The 26,538-nt window shown below is 38.0% G+C and overlaps 2 protein-coding genes and 1 pseudogene across 10 annotated transcripts; all 3 read right to left on the bottom strand.

The window, feature by feature from the left end:
- Positions 1–464: 464 nt before the first annotated feature.
- Positions 465–6,356, bottom strand: LOC311300120 (homeobox protein Hox-A2a-like; annotated as a pseudogene). The gene is made up of 3 exons (XR_014630311.1): positions 3,524–6,356; positions 3,089–3,230; positions 465–2,958 (listed from the first exon to the last, which is right to left on the bottom strand). The product of XR_014630311.1 is annotated as a homeobox protein Hox-A2a-like (transcript).
- Positions 6,357–6,432: 76 nt separating this feature from the next.
- hoxa3a (homeobox A3a) lies at positions 6,433–26,097 on the bottom strand. Of its 8 annotated transcripts, none has more exons than XM_084422518.1 (4): positions 25,985–26,096; positions 12,582–12,642; positions 8,619–9,177; positions 6,433–7,959 (listed from the first exon to the last, which is right to left on the bottom strand). In XM_084422518.1, exons 3-4 carry the CDS (start codon positions 9,058–9,060, stop codon positions 7,166–7,168), a joined length of 1,236 nt encoding a protein of 411 aa, XP_084278644.1. In that variant the 5' UTR covers positions 9,061–9,177; positions 12,582–12,642; positions 25,985–26,096; the 3' UTR covers positions 6,433–7,165. The 8 variants fall into 8 exon arrangements, with proteins under 8 accessions (XP_084278644.1, XP_084278643.1, XP_084278646.1 ...); XM_084422517.1 differs by lacking the exon at positions 25,985–26,096 and adding an exon at positions 14,349–17,372; XM_084422520.1 differs by lacking the exon at positions 25,985–26,096 and adding an exon at positions 14,455–17,372.
- hoxa4a (homeobox A4a) lies at positions 18,836–21,136 on the bottom strand. Its single transcript, XM_084422526.1, has 2 exons — positions 20,194–21,136; positions 18,836–19,713 (listed from the first exon to the last, which is right to left on the bottom strand). The coding sequence occupies exons 1-2, from the start codon at positions 20,603–20,605 to the stop codon at positions 19,388–19,390; spliced, it is 738 nt and encodes a 245-aa protein (XP_084278652.1). The 5' UTR covers positions 20,606–21,136; the 3' UTR covers positions 18,836–19,387.
- Positions 26,098–26,538: the final 441 nt, after the last annotated feature.

Raw genomic sequence — 26,538 nt, 5'->3', positions numbered from 1 at the left:
AAGACCAGACTTATGTAAATGCCGACCTCTTGTCGATCAACATGACGTAGGCCAACCTTAACCCCCAATTGAAAGGATGGATTCGCTGGCAGAGGAGCAAGTGTCTCACAGACAACGTCCAGGCAGCATCAACATACTGTTGTGGGGAAATATGTTGAAGAAATGCGTAAGGTAAGATGAACCACAGGACAATAATGTAAAGGGAATGTCTTTTTTTCCCTTATGCGCTGCTTTGTAAGGCTGTTAGGCTGTAGGCTAAGCATCATCTTTTGTCAAAAAGATAAAAATGCTGAACTGGTTGTATTATTTTTGTTTACTATCTTTTCATTAGAATGTTTTCATAATTTAATAAGACTGAGCCTTACTTAATAAAAAGTCTGTGCTAGCCAGCCTATTTATTACTGCTATAAGCGATTTATGTCTAAAACCTATAGGCTATGTGAATTTCAACAAGGAAACGGACTTTGTTACAAAGGCTATAGCCTACTCGATAAGATAAATTAACTTTATTTCTTGTTTTACTGAATGTGTGTTTTGTGATCAGTGGTCAAAAAGCGATCAGTTATCATAAGCAAGAGAGAGTAGGCTATAACTATATATATCCTAGCCTGATGGAGCAGGGAGACATGCGCCCCCTGTGGATGAAAATGGGAAAATTTCTTACAGATGTCCAATGTTTTTTTAATCCTCAAAATGGCGCTTTCCACAAGGTTCTGACGGCCTAGTATTTCTCATCCCCTCTTTTTAACACTCTTTTTTTGTAAATCACGGTCCTTCATAAACAAGCAAGCCAGAGTATTAACATAGTATAAAAAAGAACAATAAAACAGCTTCACAGCCAATGCATTTAAGCAAAAATGTGAAACCGAAGTAAAAAAAAAAAAAAAAAAAAAAAACTACAGTAGGCTATTGCAGTCAATTCACATGAGACATTTTTCTGGAAGATGTTTAGGAACATGAAAATACTGCTTTTATTATAATGATATTTTATTAATATATAGCCTATATATATATAAAACATTTGAAAAGGGTTTTTACTACCATTTCTATCACAATATTTCAGTCAGGTTAGGAGGACAAGAAAAAAAGCTTAAAAGAGACTAAGACAAACTGCGTATGGCACGCACAATGAAATAGTTTATGAGTGGTTTGTGTAATCCTAATGCCGGGTGTTAAAACGGCAATAAAAATGAATTATTAACCGTCCACGTGGGTTGTACTTCATGATCCAAAATCTTCTCAATGATAAACAGAGAGTGAAAACGCTTATTTGGGTAGACGTTTCACATGCAGTGATTGTCTTGGTGCTGTCAGCTTGCCTGAAAGACTTTGATTTATGAGCTCGTTGTGGAAAGATACATTCTTGGCTTTCCCCCGCGCGGAGCGGAGAAAAGAGTCTAAGACAAAGAGCGCACCATTGGCGAAGAAACCATACTTGAACACGGTTTTACGACTTAAAATATAATATTTGAAAAGTTTACACCTGTATGTATAATATCACATGTGGTGGGAATAATTATAGAGTTTATATTAATTTGCATCGTTTAAGGGGAAAACAAAACAATATAATATTTACGTAGTGCACATTCATTGAGAAAATTAAATAAATCATTTATTAAATAAAACCGAAATTAAATAAATTAAAAAAAGTTTCCTAGCGCTGATTCCATGGCCCCTAATTATATTGCTGCAGCATGTAAGTGAGACAAAAAGTAAAAATATAAAATCTGTGTGCATTTCCAACACTATCTCACGACCAATCACATTTGTGTGACTTTTCTTCATTTTCTTCTTTTCATGAATCTGATCATTCATTTTAATTTGGTTCAAGTGTAATGATTATAACGTGTTTACATTTCGTAGCATATACTTACAAATAGGCCTAATAGGCTAGTTGTTGCTGTGTATTTAAAAAAAATATATATATAATATTGTCTTGAAACTAGTATTTACAAAGTGTGTTTATTCTTACAAAAAATAAGCAACAGACAACATACAAAAATACAAGGAATCTAAACTACCCCTTCTGTTATGAATTAGGCCTATGCAATGTATTACTGAATACAGCGCCCAGGTCTTATATCTTACCTTCGATATGTTATGATAATCGTGTCGGTTATCACCCATCTTGAAAATAACAACAACAACAACAACAAAAACTTTCAAAACTCCGGAATTATCCGTCCATTTGTCCACTGATCCACTTTGTTCATCATTAGTTTGCATTTTGTAAATCAGATGTGGTAAATTAATCCGTTAAAAAAATAAAACCCTGTTGGTATATCATCTGGACATTCCAGCGACTTATTGAAAAGTGTAGGCGAAGTTGCATCAGACAGACGTGAGTCGGTCGAAAAAATGTCGAAATCCTGCACAGCCGCGTCCATAACATGCGGGAAACCGCAGTTATCCGGTCTGGCACATCGGTTGTGTGTTATTGTTCAATTTGTCCCCTTGCCCAGAGCAGTAGGTGGCTTTCAGACTTTTTTCCATAAAGCTGTTAGAAAACATTTCAAAAGTTTGCATGTCGTTATCATTACAGGGCTGCCCGGAGTGTGTTGACAGGTCGTTTTGAAAAGAGTTTGACTCTCGTTCTACACCCAGTCTACCATGAAGCAGGCCACAAATGGAGGCGTCCTCGTCGCTCAGTTCACCCGTGAGATCAGGCTGGTTCACCACTATCATCAACGACAGTCGTCTTGCTTAGCTCGCCATAAGATGTCCGAAGTATGGGTCTGGCGGTTTATGTTTCATCCGTCGGTTCTGGAACCACACTTTGACTTGGCGTCGTAAGGTCAAGCAACGCGGCTATTTCCACACGGCGAGGTCGGCAAAGGTATAGCTGTAGTGGAACTCCTTTCTCCAGCTCCAAAAGCTGTGTGTTTGTGTATGCTGTTCTCAAGCTGCGCGAACCTCCTTCTCCACTAGACAAGACGACCTCGGGAAGCTCGGGTAAGCCTGGAAAAATTAGTCAAAAAAAGAACACACGAATTGTTTTGTTACATAGTCAAAAATAGATACAATAACAAACAATGCATAACATGAAAATACCTAGTATTTTTCTATCGAAATATTAATGTAATGTTACCTGTAAAATGCGATAAAAGCTGATAAACTAAAAAGCATTGTGAAAAACACTGTAGACCGCAAACAGCATCGCCAGTGTGTGCGTGGTACCGACCAATATCTTCTAATGAATGCCTGAACGTCCCTTGCGCCACAACAGTAATCTATCATTCTTCGTTAGACGTCAGACATCAGAAAGACCTTATTGATTCGAATTAAACTAGATAGTCAAACATTTTATATAATTTTCACATAGACTGCAGCGACGAGGTAAACAGCGAGAGGATAGTGCAGATGTAAAGAAAGATATGACGATGCTCATTTTTTCTCTCAGACCTTAAATGACCTTAGTTCTCTTTTCGGTTAGGTTTTCCTAAACTCACCTTTTGGAGAGAAGCAAATGACTCCCACTGTAGTAGTCAAGGAGCCGGTTGGTGTAGGAGGACGGTTTCTTTTATTGGTCTTCTTTTCGCTCATCCACGGGTATTCCGGGGTCAGAGAATTGGAGTACAGTGGGCTTCCCCCATCTATGCTGTACCGGGGCCCTACATGGCTTGGCTGACTCCTGAGGCTTAAGCTTGGCGTGCTCGAAAGGAGGTAGGATAAGAGGGTAAGGGTTCGTGAGCGCTGAGCTTTTGACTGATGACTTTTGAAATGAGTCGTCAACAGGGGGGAAGAAGTAAGGCACTCTGCTAGCGATGGCTGACTATTGATGAAACCTGTCTCGCACTCAAACTCGTAATTCATTGTAAACCTGTTGTCTCTTGCCCCGAGAGCGCGGGTAGGGAAAGTTTGGTTTCGTTGAAGTCTATGATTTGTCGCTCTCAATTAAATTATGCAGGCTATTTGAAGAAAACAATAACATTAAAACTATTCATTTTAATATAGCCTAACTATTCATGCCATATGTGGACCGCTTACTATTGACAATATTGAATTCAAATAGACACTGGAAAGTCTGAAAAGTCATGTCACATGATTACCTCTACCCAATGGCAATTTGGGGTTTATTCAAAAGGATCCAGCTTGACAGATCGATCCGAAGAACTTCTTCCAGCAACTCCTCTCTCAAGAGGGAGGTCACTGTTATGTACATCGGTGTCATGGTGAAGGCAATGGTCCTGAAGCCTCCTTGTCAGACTCTGTCGCCGGTGCGTCTAGAGTCTCCTTTCTGCCATCGTGCATTCGGTCTGTCTATTCGTATCACAAATAAAGTAGCCTAAGTGGACCAGTCTTGCGCCAATACATTAGCCAAATAAGTTACGCCTGCTATACTGACAGAGAAGTTTTTATTTTTTTATTTTTTTATGTGACCTGAAAAGACAGCGGTTTCAGCCCAGCTCCTCTTACCATTAATACTGCACATAATGCATTGGAATCACATATAGCCCTCCCCCACCCAAATCTATTGATGTAACGTTCCGCCTATCGTAGGATAGCCTACACTGGCTTAAAAACGTACAGCTTCATATTTAACAGAACATTCTGTAAGATGATTGCACTGAAATATAGGCTACGTATTCTAAAATACATTATTAATCTATCCACTTATTTATAAAATACCGTGCAATATAAAATGTAAATTAAAAGTCTGTATATTTAATTATGCTCTCTAAGATGGAGACCTACGTCGTTCTCAGTCAATATTTGAAGTAAAAAGCTTCCTGATACCAGATGGTTTCATATATAGCCTAGGCTAGACTTTTTTTCTTTTTTTTTTGAGCAATGTTTGAACAGTGTGGATCAGAGTAAATAGGCTACTAAATACGTAACATCACATACAAACTCTGTATGCTCTGCTCTAGCTCGTTCTACTAACCTTACATTAGTCTACTATGAATATTGTTTGGCTTTCTGTGAAGTAAAAGTTTGAATTATTATTTTATTTTTTTTATGTTGTGCTGAATACAGCATATGCGGATTATGTTTAAACTTTAGGAAACGAGTAGCCTACTTGGTCGTTTGTTTTAGTGCTTATATACTAAACAAAGAGTTCTAGAAGCCTGCACGCGATCAATCTTACTTGCCAAAGGGTCTGACAGCCTCGTGCCCCCAAAACACATTTAAACCTTCTAACTCTACGCGAATCAAATCCTGGTAGAACGAGAGGCTCCATTACAGAGTTGTGCCTCTATCTCTCTCATAAACACAAACCTAAAGTCCACATCCACTTTCGATGAACAGTAATTTGCTATCGAAGAGTAAGTAGTTTTCTTTTATACTGCATCATTTGATAAAAGGATGCGCTATTTTTGTTGTGATAAAGGCTTAGTGTTATTTCTTAAGTAGTTATCGTTAGGATTGTGAGAGTACAAAAGAGGTTAGGGAGTTGGCACTAACTCCAAGTCAGTGAAACATGGCCCTGTTTTCATGAAACCTATAACTGGCTACATCTTTAATGTCCTTAAATCGATCAACTTTGGTTTTAATACGGCGTGAACTAGATATCCCCAATGTCTCACGCAAGCTCAAGAAAATCAGTTGTTCTGACTTGTCTTGCTAAACGTATACCATAGAATGAGGGCATTTTACAATTAATTCCAAGTGTTGCAATGATTTATAACATTACATCGGACAGTCATGTATAGGCTAAACATATAGGCTAGTGAAAAAAAGCTCTTTGCCTACCAATGTTTTAAAAGATGACACTCTTTTAATATTTGGACATTAAAGGTAGTATTTTATACTAGCAATTGTGTTAGTGCGACTTGTGTAAATGAGATTGTTAATCAATCGCCTTTTCATGTAAAGTGAAATTACAAAACTACATTATTGATATTAAAGAAAAGCGTCTAAAGACTTAAAATTGTTAACAGGAATATTGTGTATGTCTGTCTCGAGTACTGATGACTATGGGTGAATACAATTTCAATTGAATTGGTTCTGATACTTCTGCGGTCTTATTAATCGCATTATTTAATAATCGCATTATCTTTTATGCAGTAACTGTCTTTTCTTTTTCTTGCACTGTTGGTGACCCAAAAAGGGGCAGGACTTGAGCATTTCAGAGTTTTAAAGACTTTTTTTTTGTTTTACTCCCACAGGCACTGCTGGAGGCCTATAGGAGACTGCCACTACAAAGGATGGAATTGGTTGCACTTTTCACATACTGCAAAACTGCAGGAAATGACGGTTCAGCACTCATTAAATATATGCAAAAGTTGCTTGTTTGTGTCCTTTTTCCAAATGTCATATTTTTCATTAATAAAAATGTAAATATAAAAGAAAAGTTTTACATTTGACTTAATTTGAACTAAACAGTGACATGCATTAAGAAAATTATCTGCTGATTATTATTTTGATTGCTAAATGTCTGTTTTTGATGCTTTTGTGTAACCCCTTTTCTACGAAGGCAAATACATAAGCTCGTCAGTTAGTTTCTTTTATTTTTTCAGAAGTGGAGCAGCATGGAATGTGTGACATCAAAAATATTCGAACAAATAAAAAGTATCTGATGTCTTTTTCGACTGTTTGAGCAAGACATGATTAACATTCGCAAACATTGATTAATATATAGCCTACTGACCTTTGATAAACAGTCTTGCCTGTTAGCACTTGACAATATGTTTAAGCGCTGTCATGACTGTGAAAATCCCCGGATGCATTTTTCCTTTTACCCATTTCTGTATATCTGAAGGGTTTGGGCTACATAACACAACTGTCCATGGAAACAAATAAATACATTTGAAGGACTGACAGACACGAGCTCACGCTGTATAACAAAACTGTTGGGGGAAAAAAACATGTACATATGCATCCTTCCTCAAGTGCAAAATGCAAAACAGAAAAGAAATCGTGGACTATAGGGACAATTTAAAAACTTTAAAATAAAAATCAATTTAAAAACAACATAAAACTGTCCTTATACCCTGTTTCAGATTAACTTAAAACAATTCAAATAGCCCTACATATGCCATGACATTTAGCTTACGGTTTTAGGAACTTATTTTCTATATATGTAAAGTTGAACATAAAACAAGATCGTTTCAACTGAGGCTACGTCAGGAAACCTATGAACAAAATAGTTGGCAGAAAACGCAGAACGGGGACGCAAATGTGTGCCGTGGACGGGGAGAGAAATACATTGTATCAATCAACACTATAGATGCGTCAGTTTGGGCGCTTCCTGAATTCTTCCCTGAGAATAGTGCGGTGTAAGGTCTGTGAATGTGCATGGGTTTGGTTCGCACCCTCCTTGCTGATGGCTGTTTCCCATGGTGATAGCGCCATTGTAGTCTATATTGCCTTGAGGTGGATGGGGTAGATGTGTCAGGCCAAATACCGAGGCCCCCATACCTACCAAAGAATCCGAGTAGCCTCCACCGCCACTGACATAAACCGGGCTACCCTGCACTTGCGTTCCGTAATTGTTGTTGCCTTGAAGATGATGTGTGTCGTATTCAGGCGTGGCTGTGCCAGTCCCCGGATACCGTTTCTGAGGAGGCGGGCAGTTATTCAGAGGAGGAGGATATGACGTAGGCAGGCTATACGCATTAGGCTGGGGTTTGCTATACGATGCTGGAGAGGGTGAGTCGTAGGGCACGCTGTTAACCAGAGAATGCATTGAACTTAAATATGCAGTCCCACCCCCTCCTCCGCCACCAGATGACAGAGCAACGGGACTGTGAGGGGACTGTGCTCCAGGAGAGGGCATCATTCCAAGCCCCTTCTGGTCCTTTTTGTACTTCATCCTGCGATTCTGGAACCATATTTTAATCTGCCTTTCCGTAAGGTTGAGCAGATTTGCCATTTCCACTCGTCGCGGGCGGCAGAGGTAACGGTTGAAATGGAACTCCTTCTCCAGCTCTACGAGCTGAGCAGACGTGTATGCAGTACGAGCGCGCTTGGAGGCGGCAGAACCTGGGGGACTCTTGTCTCCAGCACAGCTGTCTACTGTTGAGGAATAAAGTAAAACGAAAAACGTTATTGTGTATGCCCCACTAAATTGAGCTCACTGTAAATCATTCATCAATTTAAAGATTATAGAGTAATACTACCAGGCTATCATTGGTGAAACAAGCACATGATTACTGTATTGAAAACATAATTAATTGCTTATTCGCAGCAGGTATATTCTATACAAATAAGTATAGAAAAGTGGGATAGACTGCTCCGTAATTGGGGCAGAGCGGTAGTGCGGTAACCTGGCAACTTGTTTTTCCCCATAAATGTGCTATGACTGAACTTTTCAGCACGTTGTGTTTGCAATTCATAGTAAAGTAATTATCAAATAAAATGGTTGCCTACCGAATGAAAGTGAAGCCGGTAGACATAAGTGTGTGTTGGATGTGTCATCTGTAAGTCTGACTGCTCAGAAGCCTTTGAAATAATGCTAAGCTCTGAATTGTCACTTGGAGCCAATTAAAAGTAGAAAATGCTAAATTCCATGTAGCATACAGATGCGTGTTTACATGTGACATTTATGTTAGTTGGCATCATGTTATAAAAATAAAAAAACAGAAAGCTGCTAGTACTCAACTAAGATTAGATGCGTAATATGGCTCGTTATCTTATTTTATAACATTTTATAGCTAGGCTATACATGTAATCACCTGAAATGGTACTACAGGATTTCTGCTTTGTGTTCTGACGGGACTCCTTCATCCACGGAAAAATGTGTTTCCTTGTAGCTGGCGTTGGAGGTGAGTGCCCAGGATTCTCGGTGGTGGTATCATTGCTTGGAATTTGGTTCAGGGCACTGGGGGATGATGGCCCGGAAGGGGCAGTAGGGGGCTGGTTGTTATCGGGGATGTCTGGTACTGGGGCTTGTGTCCCGTTACTCCGTTGGCAGCCCTCGGAGATTTCATTGGGTTTGTGCAGAGCTGCAGAGCCACCAGGGGACTGCAGGGAGCAGGCCGGTCGATGGTACTCACTTTCCACATGAAGGGCCTGGAGATATTGCTGCTGATTGGCATCATAACCTAAACCGTTTGCGCTTTGATAGGGGAAGCCACTGTAAATTGCCGAGCCGTCGCAGTAGGTCGCTTTTTGCATCTCGCCGTTTCCCAATGTTTATTTCACTTTCTGACAAGGTCCTGACACCTTCGTAGAAGAACATTGGTTCAACGTAGTCACGTGACACCTCTTCGCCAATGGGCTCTACGGGTGAACCTACGGTGAGAGAAGATACGTTGAGCGGGTGAAATAAAGCCTATCCATCTTACTTTTCAAAGCTTAGTTGACACTGTGGCGAGACTGGGAGAGCAGTCACCACTTACCTTATGGCCAGCTGCAACAATAGCCAAAATAAGTGAAGAGAACTGAGAGCATGATAACTGCTTGAAATATTTAACTTAATCACACTGTCCAATCAAAATAAGATATAGTCAATATTAATAGGTTAAAATAAATAAACAAATTAGCACAACTAATATTTCCTGTAAAATAGAGTATTGCGTTAACGTAAATGAGTAGTGTGAACCGAAATAAAGTATAGGGCGATAAATAAGCAACAACCATTGCCGTGAATTTAATGCGACCTTTATTCCAACACGATCTCCTAGTAGGCCTACTGCGTATAGCACGCATTGTGTTTGTCGTGTTATTTATACAAAGAAATTACTTTTTGCGTGCTTGTGCTGAGTTTGTCTTAGATAGCCTTTTAATTTTTCACTTACTGTACTCAACTGCCTACTGTTGTCCTGTCTGCTGTCTTTGTCAACTGCCTTTATTGTTGTTTGTTTATTGTAAAGCGTCCTTGAGCTCTGGAAAGGCGCTATATAAATAAAACTTATTATTATTATTATTAATTTTAATGTTGACTCTACATTTTTGTTTTCTATTCTAAACAAAGTTCATTAATCAAGTTAATCTGTTCTTAAGATCTTAAGGTGTTCCAGAACGTTTTAGTCTACATAAATTCAAGCCCCTGCGTGTATTGTTTGGGTTTGAAAGTTGTTGCAGGAAACCTGAAAAACCGGGCAGACGCGCGTTTCCATAACCACACTGAACTCTTCCTCGCCGACCAAAAATAATGGATAGTTTACTGGCATCAGTGGATGCATGAGGAGTCGTCAAACCGGGAAAATGCTATCGCCACGGCCCAGATCGAATGCAGAGCGCGGCAGTATAACCACTGAAACGAATTAGTCTACATTCGCCTGGTACAATGTTCAACTCCGAAGTTTGATAATTGAAAGGTTAATACCCTATTAAATATATCCCAGAATTCGACATGCTTATATAAGAAACAAAACGAAGATAAGATCACAAGAAAGAAAACCAAGAGAATCATGATCTAGCCTACTTGGCGCACAATAAAAACCATGTAGCCTAAATCATGGACTATTTCAGGAATTACATCGTTAATAATAACAAATAATACCAGCAACGATAATAACAACAACAACAACAATAATAATAATAATAATATAGCCTACCAATAAATTTCGGCTCAATAATAATAAAAAAATAGAAACAAGCGTTTTTTGTTTTGTTTGTTTTTTTACAACCAACGATGTAACTGTACTGGTATCAGGCCCAAATGCCATAGCCTACATGATACCACATAATTACATAAAACCAAACCAACAGGCCTCCTTATTTCCTATATTAGCCATCCATGTTTGACTTCCAATAATTCACTCTCTGGCACTATCACAGGAAAGCTAAAAGAAAAGCCACTAAAGCCACAAAGCAGGAGACCCAGCTGCTGCACGGGAGGAATCTGGCTTGACTGTGAGTGAGTGTGTGTATGTGCGAGAATGAACTCTTCCTGAACCGAGATTTCAGTCGCGCGGTCATAAATCACAAACTCGCCATTTAACAGCCATGCGAGAACTCTGCCTCTGTCCCGCTTACCTTCCTCTCTGACGAGCAGCGCGCAGCACGGCGCGAGCTTCTCTCATTCAGCGGCAGAAATCGATCAAACAGCGGTCCAGGGTAAAGCTAAATCGGGAAGACAACAAAGCCAGAGCTGCACTTGCAGAAGTCATGGGACGTATCTGCAGTAAAGATGCGACTCCGTCGCGCTCGAGGATTCAAATTCCTTCCTTCTGTCTTTTTCTCTTTTTGACGTAAATCAGTATAGCAGCCAGATAACGAAAGTTGTCTCGTGCGCCCTGGTCGTAAAGATTAAGCACCTTCACACATACACACATATTACATACTACTAAATGACCGCCTGTGTTCTCGGACCTATACTAAATGCCACCATGGGCTGCGCTCTAGTGAGTCTTTCGTGTACCACTAACGTGCACAAACTAGCACGTTAACACATACTCATGCACACCCCAGTGAACTCCCTCGAAACAGAGCGTCACCGTAGACAAGAAAAATTATGCAAATGAAGCGCCTTCTCAAGCACAGAAAGCTGCTTTACTCCCATGTGAACACAGTCAGGATGGAATACATACAACTTCATAAAATCTTTTAAACTAAGCTCAGAACTGGACTATTTGTTGAAACTATGTCAAACCTAATCGTAGCAACACCGTAACTATTAGTTATTAAATAATTCAAAACTGCAATACAGGTAGGCCTATTATACTGAAAAAGACTGAATTACTAATTACTAATAGGCTACAGTAATCACAAATTGTTTAGGGAGATTATACATCGCGGCAGTAAACCACTCAATAAACATAATAAATATAGCAGGCTAGCTAAGAATAAACAACAACAATAATAATAATAATAGTTGTAGCAGTAGTAGGCTAATAATAATATACTGCAACATTTCCAATAAACTATTTAACATTTAACAAATAATTGGTCATGAAGACTGAATCAAGGACTATCGGCAATAAAAAGCAAAGGATGCTTTTTTTTGCTACACAGAAAAAGGTAATAAAACTCCCGGACCTCCAAAGTAGCAGGAAGAAAAAAAGGGAGCCGCGAGCTGGGGACGGGAGGTTATGGATCAAACTCTTCTGCATACGAATGAATTACCAACATCAGCTTGTGTATTTTCTCGGTCAGACGCGAAGATTTATGTCCTTACGCAGCACGGCAGTAAACACAGAGGCAGATTCCTGTTCTTGCGCGGCCCACTGGGTTACAGATTGCCAAAACTAAAGAGAAAAGAGCGGGCGGCGTGGGTTGGTGAGTGGGATTTAAAAAATCGTTGTGTATGCGGTTTTCCTACAATTTCAGCATTTTGAACATTTGCACCATTGTTTCCGTTTTTCTTTCATTAAAACGATGACTAAGGGGTTTCATTAATGGCGCGAAAACTGATGAGAAATAGATTCGCTCATTTTTGTCAAACATTTCAAATAAAAAATATTTTAAATCACTGCAATTTAACTTCTTATATTAGATGTGTCTTACAGCAAAACATGTATTAATCCGTATGTCTTTTAAAACCATTTTCTCACGTTAGCTTAAGAGCATTGCAGCACACTCCTTCATTATGACAATTGGACCATAGAAACGTGGCAAGAAATAAATTGTATCTTCATTTTACATGTAGCCTAGGTGTGTGCATGCGTGCATGTGTAAGCCTTTAAATAAATGGAATGATACTAAATAATAAAGCAAGACATGGTGGTTGTGAAATGCAATTGAGAGCTCACCTTAAGCAAAACACAGTCTCTTGCAGGCTTAGTGATGGGACACATTCATTTATTTGGAGATCTACGACAAAAAAATAAAAGTATTGTCATTTTTTGTCTTTTCTCATAACAATACCTTTGTTTTGTGTTTTCTCATCAACAAGAACCAGGAGAAATGTAAATAGTTGTTATGTCAATGACACTTAGCTGAACAATTCAGTGGGCGCACTGTGATACTCTCTAAATAAATAAAAAAACTCGCTTGTGTTTGTCACTCATTTATGTATTTTTTTTTATTTTATTTTTTTAAAATGAGTATGTAGCCTAATTCAAAATAATTTAGACAATAAATACTTTTTTCTTTTCTTTTTGATTTCAGCTGGGTTGCACTATTTCTACTCTAAATCCATTTGAACTCATTACGAATGGTTACTACTTTAACTTCAACTTATATCTGACACAAATAGCGTACATAATAAACAGATATTAATAAAAAGTATTAGGCTACTACCGAAAACGATCTTGGTAACGTATCCTCAAGGTTTGTACATGAAAAACAACCGAAAGCTAAAAAACATTAGTGATGAATATCAATTTTAAAATTGATTCTTGCCTTGCTAATATAATTAATTACACTACTAATATATCAAATGCATATGATAAAAATAAGTGGAAACCCCTAGGATTAACAGCACAAATACATCAAATTAATGAATGTATTTTTACAGTTAAAGATAAATATTGATGCAGGTGGGAAAATAAGAATGCATCATCATTAGGAATATCATAAGGAATAAAATACTCGGGCAAATGCATCGAGTTCTCCTCCATTGTGTTTCCTTCCGAGAGAATTTAGATCGAATAGTCATTAGCTCTCAAGCAGCGGCCGCCCTTAGTCCCCCAGCCCATAAATCAAGACTCGAGCGTCGTGACCTCGCGAGGCAGCGTGCTTCTGGATGATACTCCTTATATTATATCCTCGTTTCCCATGCGAGCTCCGCAACAATCCGGCCGCCACTGCTCTGTTGAGTTTTATTCGCTGTCTGGTGATTTATTCTTTCTGGGAAAACCCAGTTTACACACCCTCACAACCTAGAGAGCTTTACAGCCACGCACAAGTGTTGCCGATTTGAGTCCACGTGCAATACAAATATATTATCATTAATAATTCAGACATTTAAAAACAAAATGTTAAGATAAAAATTAATAGTTTTATTCTGAAAAACAAAAAACAAATTAAATCATAATGGTGTGAGAGAAAATGTTTTTTGGCCAGCAGACAAATTTTGAAACATTTGAAATGTATTAGAAACTACATAAAATAGCAAGTCCATGAAGTAACATTTAGTTACATTTATATTACATTTATATTTTATTATATACATGCAGACTATGTATTGATAAAAAACATTTGTTCCTCAGGTTTTGTGAAATGAAGCAGATTCATTCTGATTTATATGACTTTAATACATTTTTATTTAATAAAAAATCAGTGTAAGTTTCTTTACATTTTTAAACAATATTAGTTTTGTAAAGTGTTGCTTAAAGCAACGTAACATTCATGTAAATGTATGAAACACAAATAGATGTACATTTACGAGTGTAATGGTTGTTTCGGTGCCGGTTAAGTGATGAATAAAGGTTGATTCTTTAATATGCTCGAAGTTGAGTTTATTTGAATGATCTTGAGTCCTACTCTCTCCTGTGTTTATCCGCCATTGTACGGTAACTGACCTTCTCTTTGAGCCGCAAAAACTCACTATAGTAATGAACAATCAACGGAAATACCTCAAAATAAAATCCATCCTCATGGTGCGCAGGGCTTTCTGTCTTTTTCTGTGTGGAAAAACATATCCGTTCATGACAGCTGTATAACATCATCCGCAAAACGTACCAGGGTCTTTCGTTCTTTTAATTTTTTTTCTCTCTCTCTCTCTATCTCTCCGGCTTTCCAGCAAGTCCACAATGACCCAACCCCACTTTAGTAAAGTAGGCTAGCGCTATCAGCACAGCAGCAGACCGGGGTTCGCATGCCATCCACCCCCTTCATCATAATATCGCAACCATATTATGCGCCCCACTCACGTGACCCAGTGTCTATTAAAAAGGAAACCTTTTTTGATCTGTGAATCATTAATAGAGACTATTGTTGGTCCCCTTTGAGTAGGATCACAAAGATGGAAACGATGGAAGTCCTGTGCTTGGACTATAAGTCGAAATGTAATATTCTAGTCTTAATGTTGGGCCTTTTTTTAACCAAAGGACCGCATCACAGATTAGCTGAAACGTTATAATGAGATTGGTTGTAGTCCGTTGCATGTGAGAACATTTGGTGTTTTTGAGGTTTGTGGGGTGTCTTAAAACCATACCTCATAACATTAATAGTCTTCTTGTGTGCCAGTGTTACTCCTAAAGGAAATAAATGGATTCGCAGAGAACAAATGAAGTTCTTATTTCTTAATAATAATAATAGCCTACAATCAGATTTCCCCCTATTTTTCCCCTCTGACTATCTCTTAAAAATGCACCATCCAAATGCTTGCTACCAACTAACTACATATATTAAAAGCTAATACACCACTGTTATCCTACTAAATAGCCAACCTGTAAAGAACTCGTGTGTGCAAGGTGGCCCTCTCTCGGTGATTACGGTGTATCAGTCAAACAAGACTGCGAGTGGAAGTTCGTGTTAACAGCGGACCTACCAACTACTGCTCTCTCTAACCTTATAGAGTTTGCTCTTGTCAACTCTGCAGTACTAAAAATTACAAATGTGCATATGCAATAGTGTATGTGTTAATACTATTGTGTTACTATTAATTACTATGTTAGTTACTATTGTGGACATCATAAACTTTAGTTAGCCTACAAGAGTCATAGTCGCTGTAAAGTTACATCTTTTTTTTTTTTTTTTTTTTTTTTACAGAGCAGTGATCTATCAAGTCCATACCTCAACAAACAAAAGAAAGAAGACCCGTCCCGAAAAGAGGCCTACTCTTTACACCATTTGGTGCTTGTTTTCCGGCAGCAGAGTGTTTACTGAAAGCTCATCCACCAGACGTGGTGAAGCCTTGTAGATAATTAATCACCTCAGTCAGGCAGGACCGCTTCTCCCCCATGCACCAATGCTTTGTTCTCTCAAAAGCCATAACTTGAAGGAGTACAAACTTTTTTCTCTCCAGATTTGAACATGCGCTGAACTATGTTATCATTTTAACTACATATTAATACAATAAGAATCTTTGCACAGAGGCCAGCGCTGTCCTTTTTTGAGTGAACAGTGCAAAGGCGATACAAAATACATCTTCATTTTGATGTAGATGAGTTACTGATGTCCCTGCTTCCAAGCGTGACTTATGAAAGTCAGATATTTTAAAGGAGTAAACAATGTTTCAAAAACTGCTTTAGTCGTAGGCTACTTCTTTTGTGTTGCTTTTAGGTGTATTAACCTGCCTGTTATAACTAGAAACCCTGGGTTTTGCGAGACCTAACGCGAACCTGCTGATGTCCCTGGTGCTGTCTGTTTGTCTTAATACATTTCAGTCTCCATCCTACTCACCCGCAGCACCAATTGCACTACGAAGGCTTTAAAACAAACCATTTTGAACCAGGACAAAGCGGGGTGCGAATATTCTTCATATTTTAAAAGGCCTATAATTTTGATAACATCACTTATTTTTATATGACTTTATTATTATTATTATATTATTAACTGCATACCAACATAAACATATTTCAACAATTTAGTGTTTTTTTCCCCCCTTAACAAAGTGGCTTTAAAGAAGCCAACAGGCATGGCTGTATTTTCACTCTAAATGGATCGTGGAGAATCGCCAGGGGACAGAACAAATCTGTTCTCAATGCTGACATTTGGAGCTCTTCAAGCAAGCTAAGATTACTACCACACGCAGACGAAGATAATTCTTTTCCTTGGATTTACCGTGGTCATCATCAAAGCTAATAATGACGTACAGCTCAAAGCAGTTTGACCATGTTGCCAGTGAAAACGGCAATGATCTTTGACTGCTTATTGGATGTAGCCTATGAGTTCCGATGACGTTTGTTGAATGTGAATGGAATAAAAAAGTTAAAATATATACTTACGTTTCTTTGTATCCTGTGTTTAGTTCTTAATAGAAACAAGACATTGACACATACACAGTGAAATGATTTGGTGGCTTACGAACAACACATTACTATTATCATTATTGTTATACGTTACTGCACTGTTTACAATTGCCATGTATATGAGTCAAAAAACACTACCACTAAAATGACAGTGATTCACTATTTAACGTTCGCAAATAAACAGACCATCTATAGCCTACTTAACCTAAAAAATCTCAATTATTCAGGGAATCGCCATGATAATTGTTGTATAATGTTAGTTCACATCGGTACAAACAACATCTGCATAACCTGTACTTCAAAAAATGTTCTGCATAGTTTTTCATATATAACCTTCACAATATTAGCTATATTTAAAAAAAGATTAGATTACTTACTCCAAAACCTCTTTTTGAAGACTGACCGGAAGAGGACCAGCTGGTCGGTTCTGAGAGGTCTGGCTAAGTCGACGGTCAACTGCAAAATGAAAAATCCTACCGAACCTCCTGTGTCTATTTCTAACCAAGATGTAGCCTATCTATTATTTAATAAGGTCATGTGAGCCAGTCAATTAAATTTTAAGCATGGTAGATTGAGAGGTGAGGTGCTAGTGTCATGATGGAAGTTTAAATTTCCTGTCTGTCAAGATCTGAATCAATGATGACGGACTGTGACTCTCATGGTGGCTGCAGTTTAAGGATTTTCTTTCGAAATCTGAATATTTATACAAACATCATCCTTAAAGTCATCCTTACTGATTTCAAAAGCCACAAACAGACCGCAACATATCATAAACAGATCGTAAAAAGACCAGATACTGTTCAAATTCAAAATCCAATGTTGTCTCTGTGTAATAATATTTGCTATTCTGGTGATAGTTACACATAAAAATTATGAGTGGACTTTAGATCCCTAAATTGGTATTCTTAAATTATCGACCATTCCTTTAGTTTCTTCGATCTGTCTATTTCACGGTGAAGTCTAGATTTCTTGTGTTTTCTATAATAAACCTCTTAGATTAGCTTGTTCAAGGGCGAGAAATTTAGAAGATTTGAACATTTAAGAAATATTTTGTCAAATAAGGCACAAAGTAAACGTGTTTGGTCTCCCCTAAATGTTCAAATAGGCCATATTCAAGTTCCACTACTGCCCCATGCGTTCGAGAAATAAAAGGACCATGGTCTGTGAGGGTGCTGAATATGGCGAGGTCAGAGGTTAAGGGGTCGTACACAGTGCTTCAGTTTGATGATTGGACAGCTCATTTGTGTCCTTTGCTTGACCCCAGCAGTAGTTTACACCGGTAAGTAGCCTACTGTCCGTCTCTAATTTATTTCAATAGACTTCTATGGGGGAAAGAGTTAATGATATTTGTTATTTAAATAGCCTACATTTTGATTATAGAAAGTGACTGCAAAAGAGATTTCGCTACAGTTAGGATCGAATTTAAAAATGTCTTTGTCCTGACAAATAAAACGCAAAAAGATTGGGTACACAAACGAGGTCTGTTTATATTGAAAATATCACTGAAATATAATAAGTGAAATCACGAATTAGTCAAATTGTAAAACAACAAATGTATGGGATTTTATCACAATACCCTAACAGTTTGAATATTTAGAAAAAAACTACTGCAAAATACTGCATTAGTTCATATAATTCAACAAACAGCAATGCAAGCTCAGCTATCGGAATTTTGTAACGTTTTATCGTATTACAAGTTAGCTTGTAAAGGTAAATCTAAATATAACCATTAAAGCTTGTAAAGGAACACTAATATAACCATTATGCGTATGACGTTTTAATTATTTTATAAACAAAACCCCCAAATATTAGTCTATTTGAATAAATAAAAACTCACATGTTTGGTGGAAAAGTAATTAGATTTGTGAAGTGCACCTTTTTATATAATGTTATAATGTCTTGAAAATCAAATCAGCAAACATAAAACGTTGGTCTAAACAGTATTGGTCTCGCAATATGCGTAATAAAAATTTCGGAGGCAAGCTTTTAGTCCAATGCGAAAATTTCCTTTCAGTTTTAGGCTATATAAAGTTTTGTTTTTGTTATGGATATCAAAATACTTGGAATAAAACGGTATTATGCCTCAGTCAACAGCTAAATAACAAAGGCCACCTTAGTCCTTTCTATGGATTAACCTAAAGGGATAATGCACAATAAAGTCATATTTATTATTTCCACGGGTAGCCTACAATTGCATACAGGCTTACTAAAACAACTTGACATCATTCACCAATATACAAATAACCAAATACACGAATATTCACAGCTTTGATGACGTAATTACACTTAACAATACTCTAAAATATGTAACTAAGACAAATAAGATATCTACTCCAGGAAGATTGTTCCTATACTTGTGCCTTCATGTTAAAATGTCAGTTTGTACACGCGTCACTATAGCGTTGATCTTCACAAACAAGACTCGGTATGCCTCGGTTAAAGACAGAAAACATAACGATCCATTGTCCAAGTTAAAGTACATTCTACTGTTGTTCCTTTAAGGGAGAAAAAAAAAACTATTTTTACAGGAAGGATGTGATTTCCAGCTCAAATTAGAGTGGAGGAAGAGGTTGGGAAGGCAAAGTTAGGTTGCCTCGTCGGACACTGAATAAAAAGTGACCCTGTGAAATTCCGATCCTAATACTGCAATGTGTTCTTCTTTCTTGTTCAGTTCCGTCTGTGTCGATTTGCTTCTAGCACTATAGGTTCGAGGAACACGGCGTGGGAAGCAGCGTTTGCTGCTGCTGAGTGGCATCCGTTTTCACGTGTTGGTTGGAGGGCGCAGAGCTCGAGGAGCGGATCTTTGTATTGGGCAGCTTGTGGTCTTTCTTCCACTTCATGCGGCGGTTCTGAAACCAGATTTTCACCTGACGCTCAGAAAGACACATAGTGTGTGCTATCTCCACTCGTCGACGTCGAGTCAGGTATCGGTTAAAGTGGAATTCTTTCTCAAGCTCAAGAGCCTGCTGTCGTGTGTAGGCGGTGCGAGACCTCTTGGGCACTCCTCCAGAGTAGCTGGCGGTCACTAAACACATAAACACACAACCAAGCAGGTGTTATTGACATTCTCAGGTATAAGTGAGATGCCGGATAATTAGTACACTTACTGAATTTTTCGAAGAGCACTAAACGAGTAGAGTATGAAACAACGGATACGCGTCGTTCGCCGACGACAGTAGGTTTGATGTAACTAATTTGGTAGCATTGCAACATGAGTCAAAGCCTATGGGAAAATAGCTCAATTAAAAGGCCTGTTTGGTGTGAATATGGTCAACGATAAACTTTCTTTTGATTCATAAGAAACAAAAGGCAAATGGCCCGGGCGGAACATCGAGGGAAATCAAATGTGCGAGAACTCCTTATCACCGGGATCTCGATGGCAGTAAATCCTCTAAATGAGCAATTACAACTGGGTTTGTTCCCTACATGCCTTCCGATAAATGCCTTCAAATAAATGCCCTCCACAGGGCTCCTAGAGCTTTTATTGCCCGTGCACATTACTTACCAGTATTAACATGGACTTTTTTCATCCAGGGATACACCACCGGCTCTTTACCCTTCTGTGCGCCTGGGAGAGCCTCTGACACGAGGCTACAATCCTTGCTCGCAGTTGAACCAGCACAGCTCTCTGTGGTGAGGCGGGGTCCATGATTCTGCGGAACGGATTGAGGTTGCGCGTGATGACGGTCGGTGAAATCGTTGAGGCCGTTGGTTGACACATTACCGTAATCATAGCTCGGCTCTTGGTAGTTTGATCGCGGGTATGATGTCTCCTCGTGATGGGGGAAGCCCGCGTCTTTCTGCCGCTCATAATAATCTGAGGACACGGGCATGTATCCGTTCTGCTGGTATTCCTCGCAGGGTGGGAAAGAAGGTTCGATGTAATTTGAATTGATCAAGTAGGAACTCATGATCATTAATTTGAAAAGTGCAACAATTCTAATTTTTATCGTGCTGTCGTTTTTCTGATCTCTCCAAAACCCACCTACTCCTCTGTCAAATGTACAAAGTTGGTCGGTCACGTGAGAAATGCGACCAATCAGCGCCTCCTGTGGGCATCGTGTAAACAAGCACCAATAGCAGGCCAGGCATCATCACAGCAAAAATGTGTTCGAGCGGTATATGCGTCTCTTTTTGTTATCGAATTAAAATATGAGAAATTAATTCGATATAGTTACCATATACATTGAATAGAAAACGAAACAGCTGGCTGAATGTATACGCTCTATGTTAAAATGATATACAGTGATAAAGGATTGAGTGCAACAGAAGACGTGATTTATCACGAAAGCATCCCCTTCCAGTGTTAATGCCCTTTCTGATGACAAATGTACAAAAATAAATCTCGTTTGTTGTGTACCACGACTTGCAGTTCTGTAGGCCAACCCTACAGGGACGTTCAAATTTCTATAGGTTCCTCAAAAGAACCTTCAAGAAGGCCCATGACCACTTTCACAAAGCAACTAACACAGTGATAGTAGGCTATGCACCTGGGGTGCGTTTCCCGAAAGCATCGTTGGCCAACTATGGTCGCAAGTTCCGTCGTTACCAATAGAGTTCAATGGACATTGCGATGAACTTGCGACCATAGTTGGCCAACGATGCTTTCGGGAAACGCACCCCTGTTAATGAATAGGACAAAGACTATTTTCAAGCCAGCAACAGCATCAACCAATAATTTCACACGTCTTTTGTAACAGTTTTTACAGACACAATAAACGGACTTAGTTGTAGAGGTTCTACCATTGGCATCGTCAATTATTACGAAATATCATCATCTAGACGATCTGCTCAAAGCAGCCTAAGCATGTGCAGTCAATAAAAACGAATGCATACACGAGCCTTTCAGTGTCACAAATTTGCATATTTTGATTTTGAAATGATTATTAGTACCGAATTAGTATATGAACAACCTTACATATGTCTTCATTAAAAGCAAAAATACATAAATGTAGGCCTAGTCTAAATAAATAAATATGGCATTCTTTCACAGAAGTCCCAAAATGAAATATGTTGGTCACACACACACACACACACACACACACACACACACACATGTATGTATGTATATATATGTGTATATATATATATATATATATATATATATATATATATATATATATATATATATATATATATATATATATGAACTAACTGTCCAGTTAAACTGGACAACTTATAAAGAACTTTCATGTTCTGCACAATAGCTTATATGTTTGAAGGTAGCCACTGCTTAGTTGTATCAGTTGTATTTATTGCAGCAGGCTTTTTATTAACAGCAATACATAGCAGTCTTGATGGAGTTATTTTGTATGAATATTGCTTGAATGGTAATGAAAATATTTCAAAATCGTTATAATAATGGCTGCAATGTCACGTTTATGGTCTTGAAATATCTCTCTGGAACGCATCTTAATGTTAAGAAGTGTTAAAACTATCACTGATTTTTGTATATTTCCCCTTTCCTGTGAAATGCACAACAACAATTCTATTCCATAACTTTACCTATTGGACTTGTTGAATTTCAATGTTTATGTGAACACTAAAATATGAGAAGGCCTACCTTGTTTAAGTTCGTGAGCAAAATAATATTCCTGACCTTGAAGCTGATAAGACTGCCCAGATAAACGAATATAAAGAAACATCCCTCTTGCGACAGGTAGTTCCAATGTAACGCTTCTTTATCCTTAATACTTCCATGTAGTGATTCACCAGCCACCCCGAACGGAAAACTCCTGTTCAAGCATCCACGCAAGATTCACGTTATTAGGACCCACAGTATCAGAACCGCTCTGGCTACCTTTCTTTAGCTACACAGAGATAACTTCGGTTTGACCTCTCCGTGACTCAGCGTCCATTTCGTCCCTTATTAATCTTGTTCACTGACAGTCTTTGTTAAACAACAAGGCGTGCCCCGTGAAAAGGTGACATTTTCATATTTGTTAGACGCAGTGACCTTGCATCTACCCCGGCCTTGGACTTCATTTAGAACAGGGTCCTTTTATATATATATATATATAAAATGTAACATTTATCATTAACTTAATTTTCAACTTCATTATAACAACATATTTAATAATAATAATAATAATAATTGTTACTATTATTATTATAAATGTTATTATAAAGTAGTTGTATTTGATTTAACCTCTTGATAAATTAATATTGCTAACGTCTAAAGACTTTTACCCACAAGGTTTTAACAAAAAAAGAAGAAGAAGAAAAGAAGCTTTAGATACCATGTCGTCTGTTATTCATTATATACTTCACTCCTTTGTGTAAAAAACTGGAGAACTCAAAACAAAACCAACACGCTGCAGTATTTACATATTTAAATCAGGTAAAACAAACAATTTATCAGAGGATCAGAAGAAAGAAAATCCTGATTATGGATATTTAAATCTCACAACTACAATTGTTATTTATTGATATATGAATAAAATAGAAATAAGAGAGATCGTGGTTAGTTGTCACATTTTTTACTCCAATGAATATCTATCTCTCAGAGTATTGAAAGTCAATTTCAGAAACGGCGTCTATATTACATAGAATTATAAGTTGCCAATAAATTGACTATAAAGAAGTTTAAACATTAAACAAATCAACAGTGAATGAAACACGAAAAATGTAAAAGGTAATATAGCCTACATTTCGCCCAACTGATTTATCACCTTCAGTTTAAACCCGTTAAAAACTGATTTACAAAATACTATGGTATTGAAATTTCCGATTTGAGGACAGAACTCCAACATAAAGTTGGCTGAAACCAAAATACAATGAAAAATCTAAATAATTTAAATCGCGAGCATTTCAGTATTTCAATTCAAAGCATTTCAATCTTATATTTACAGAGATCTCCGCAGTATTCTCCGTGTCACAACTAAAAAGGGAATTTCCGCCTATAGCAAGTGTCATCGGGTCTTCTGTAAACCATAAACCTGAGGTAAGACCCGTAAATTAAGCTGTCTAAATGAATATAGCCTTGGACAAAATTATTCGAAATATACGAAATATATAATAATTTCATTAAACAAATTTTGCCGATACAAATGTGTGTGATACAGCTTTATTATTCGTCATTATCATTATCACTATCATTAATGCCATTTGTTGTTTACATTTTCTGTAGGCTATTACAAAATTATAGCCTACTTTTTGTATTTTTTTTTCGGAAATGTCATATATTGCACAAAATACAGCCTAGGCCTATACATTCTTTAAAAAAAGAAAGCAATTAATAGGCCTATTAAATGACCCCAAAGAGATCCAATAAAGATATCCAAATTCTAGGCTTCAGATATGAGGCTTGTATTCGCTATAACAGAAATATAGAGAATTAAAACATAGCCTATATATATGGCGTCGATGCTTCTTCGCATATCCAAAAGGAGATGGGGATAAGTAGCCTACTAAATAGCCTAAAATTATTTGTAAGACAATTCCAAGTCATTTTATTACAAATCTAAATACAGTCTCGGCCTCGTTCATCCCTAATTAACCGGTAAATAATGCTAGACAGATTATTTTCCTTGTACTGTTTTTCTTTTATTCAATTAAACTAAACAAATGTTTGGTTTTCAAGAATCCAGACAAAGAGAAATCAACGCTTCAGAACAAAGAAATGCTCCTTGCGGAAATATGATCAATCCTAAATGCAAATGTCTAGCAGAACTTTTGGTCATCAAATGCGATTTATTCAAAGGAAATTCACCAATCAAACCCCTTAATAAAACCTGAATGCTCAATCTCTGGCATAGGCGGAGGAGGTAGTCTCTTGGGGATGCTAACCCAGGGTCACCCAGCTTGCAGAGTTCATCGCGAGGTTAGACCAGAACTCACGGGATTCACAGCTATTCCATCTTTTGTGCCATTATAAAAGTGGCACTGCGCTCTACAAGAACAGATGACAGCTACTTGTTCTGACGTAAACTTTTGACCCCGGCCCTCCCCCTACCTTTACAATCGCACTCTCTCTCTCTCAGACAAACAAGCACAAATAAACAGATGGACACAAACAAGCCTTCGAGCTCATCAACTTTCTTTCGCCCTTTCTCTCTTCCTCCCTCTCTTTCAATCTATGCTATTGTTTTCCCAGTGCATCTTTTATATCTTCAATTTATCATGACCATTAATATTAGGCCAAATCTATTAATGTGGTATCAAACAAGCTTTATATCTGCAGACAGCTTGGCCTGCTGTAGCCATCAATGTCGTTCTGCTGATATCCATGCTGCATCAAGATTTGTGAACCATGTATATTCTACTGAGAGTCCTTGCAATTAAAGGTGTGTGCAGGAGTTATTATTCTTTCTCTTTCTCTCATTTTTATCCTTATAGGGAAAAGGGGCGCCAATACGGGTGACACTGAACTTGGCCAAAAGCGAGCTCTGCTGGTGGTTTACGGCGTGCGCACATTCATCTTCCTGCCGCCGCTGACCTCACGGTGAACCAGGAGCGAAGACATTTTTCTTCAGCACGTCTCTCTCCTTCATTGTCTATCGAATTCTGTCTATCTCCCACTCATTCTCACACATCGCTTTAAGTATGTGGAAGTTATATGCGCATTTTCTCATCTCATCTGCATTAACGTTTTTATTTTTCGACAATAGCCTATTGCGTTTTATGTGCCGTTAAGATAAATAAAACAGCATTGCTGATCATGACATACAGTTTTCCTGAGCAGTAGTAGTGCTATAAGATTTGGTTGAATAATAATAATAAAAAAATAATCACAAGATTGTCAGTTGGTTAAAATATCCAGAAATATTAACAAATTATCCAAATTGAGAGTATAAAATTATCTTGCTAACAAAGTAGGCAAAATAGCCTATATTTTTGCCATTAAGGATAGATAGATAGATAGATAGATAGATAGATAGATAGATAGATAGATAGATAGATAGATAGATAGATAGATAGATAGATAGAACAACTCCCTATCCTCTGTTGCAAAACTTGTAGGCAGGTCTGGCAGGCGGTAAATTTGTGCATCAACATCTACTACCAAAAAGTTTTGAAGGGTGTGGCTGATACTAGAAAAACTGACCAAAAAAGTAACCAAAAACTTCTTTACAATTCGTAATTTTATGCAGTAGGAATGAAGCAATTATACAGTCAGAGAGCAATGCCCCCTACCACTCATCTGCCGGATAAGCAGGTCTTCACAGTACAAACCCTCATTAACACAGTTGAAACTGAGTGCATTCATGTTCTGCTCATTTTTTTCACTGAGGGCCTAAAGTAAATTATATCTCTTAACAGAAACTAAAAACCGAAACAAACCAACTTGAACTTACCAGGATCTGTCTCTCGTCCACCCGAGTGAATCCGGTCGACGTGTTTCCAGTCCATAGCAATCTGGTGTGTCAATAGAAGTTGTGGTAAGCAGTCAATGAACACCTCTAAGGTCTGCAGAGAAAGAGAACGAAGCTCCACGTCAGTGCGATTAAACTTTATATGCGATATAGTGTCGACTCCCCAAAACCATAAAACTGACTTTAATTGCCACCACGTGACTGTTTTATGGCCAGTGAGCCTATCTGCCGTTTTACGATCTAATTCGTGGAGAAAACCTCATTATTTATCTTACCCGCCAATGTCACGGATCCAGAATGGCAAAGGGTCTAAAGTTTGCCGCTAAAACCCTTTTCAGATTTCCAGAGAAGAGAAGAGTGCGAAACACTGGGCGTGGACGCACACTCATGTTGAGAAGTTGGCAAGGGGAACATAAGTACCCTTTCCACATTGGGTGAGTAAAGTAGTGATTAGTGCGTCCCATACCTGTTGAACCACTCAAACTTTTACAGAAATAAACAAATTGTAAACAAACTAGAAATTGAAAAATTTCTTG

This window comes from Rutilus rutilus (genome assembly GCF_951802725.1).
Source record: "Rutilus rutilus genome assembly, chromosome: 11".
In the NCBI taxonomy this organism is placed as follows: Eukaryota; Metazoa; Chordata; class Actinopteri; order Cypriniformes; family Leuciscidae; genus Rutilus; species Rutilus rutilus.
Note: the sequence above shows the minus strand (reverse complement) of the source record. Positions and strands in the feature narration are given on the sequence as shown.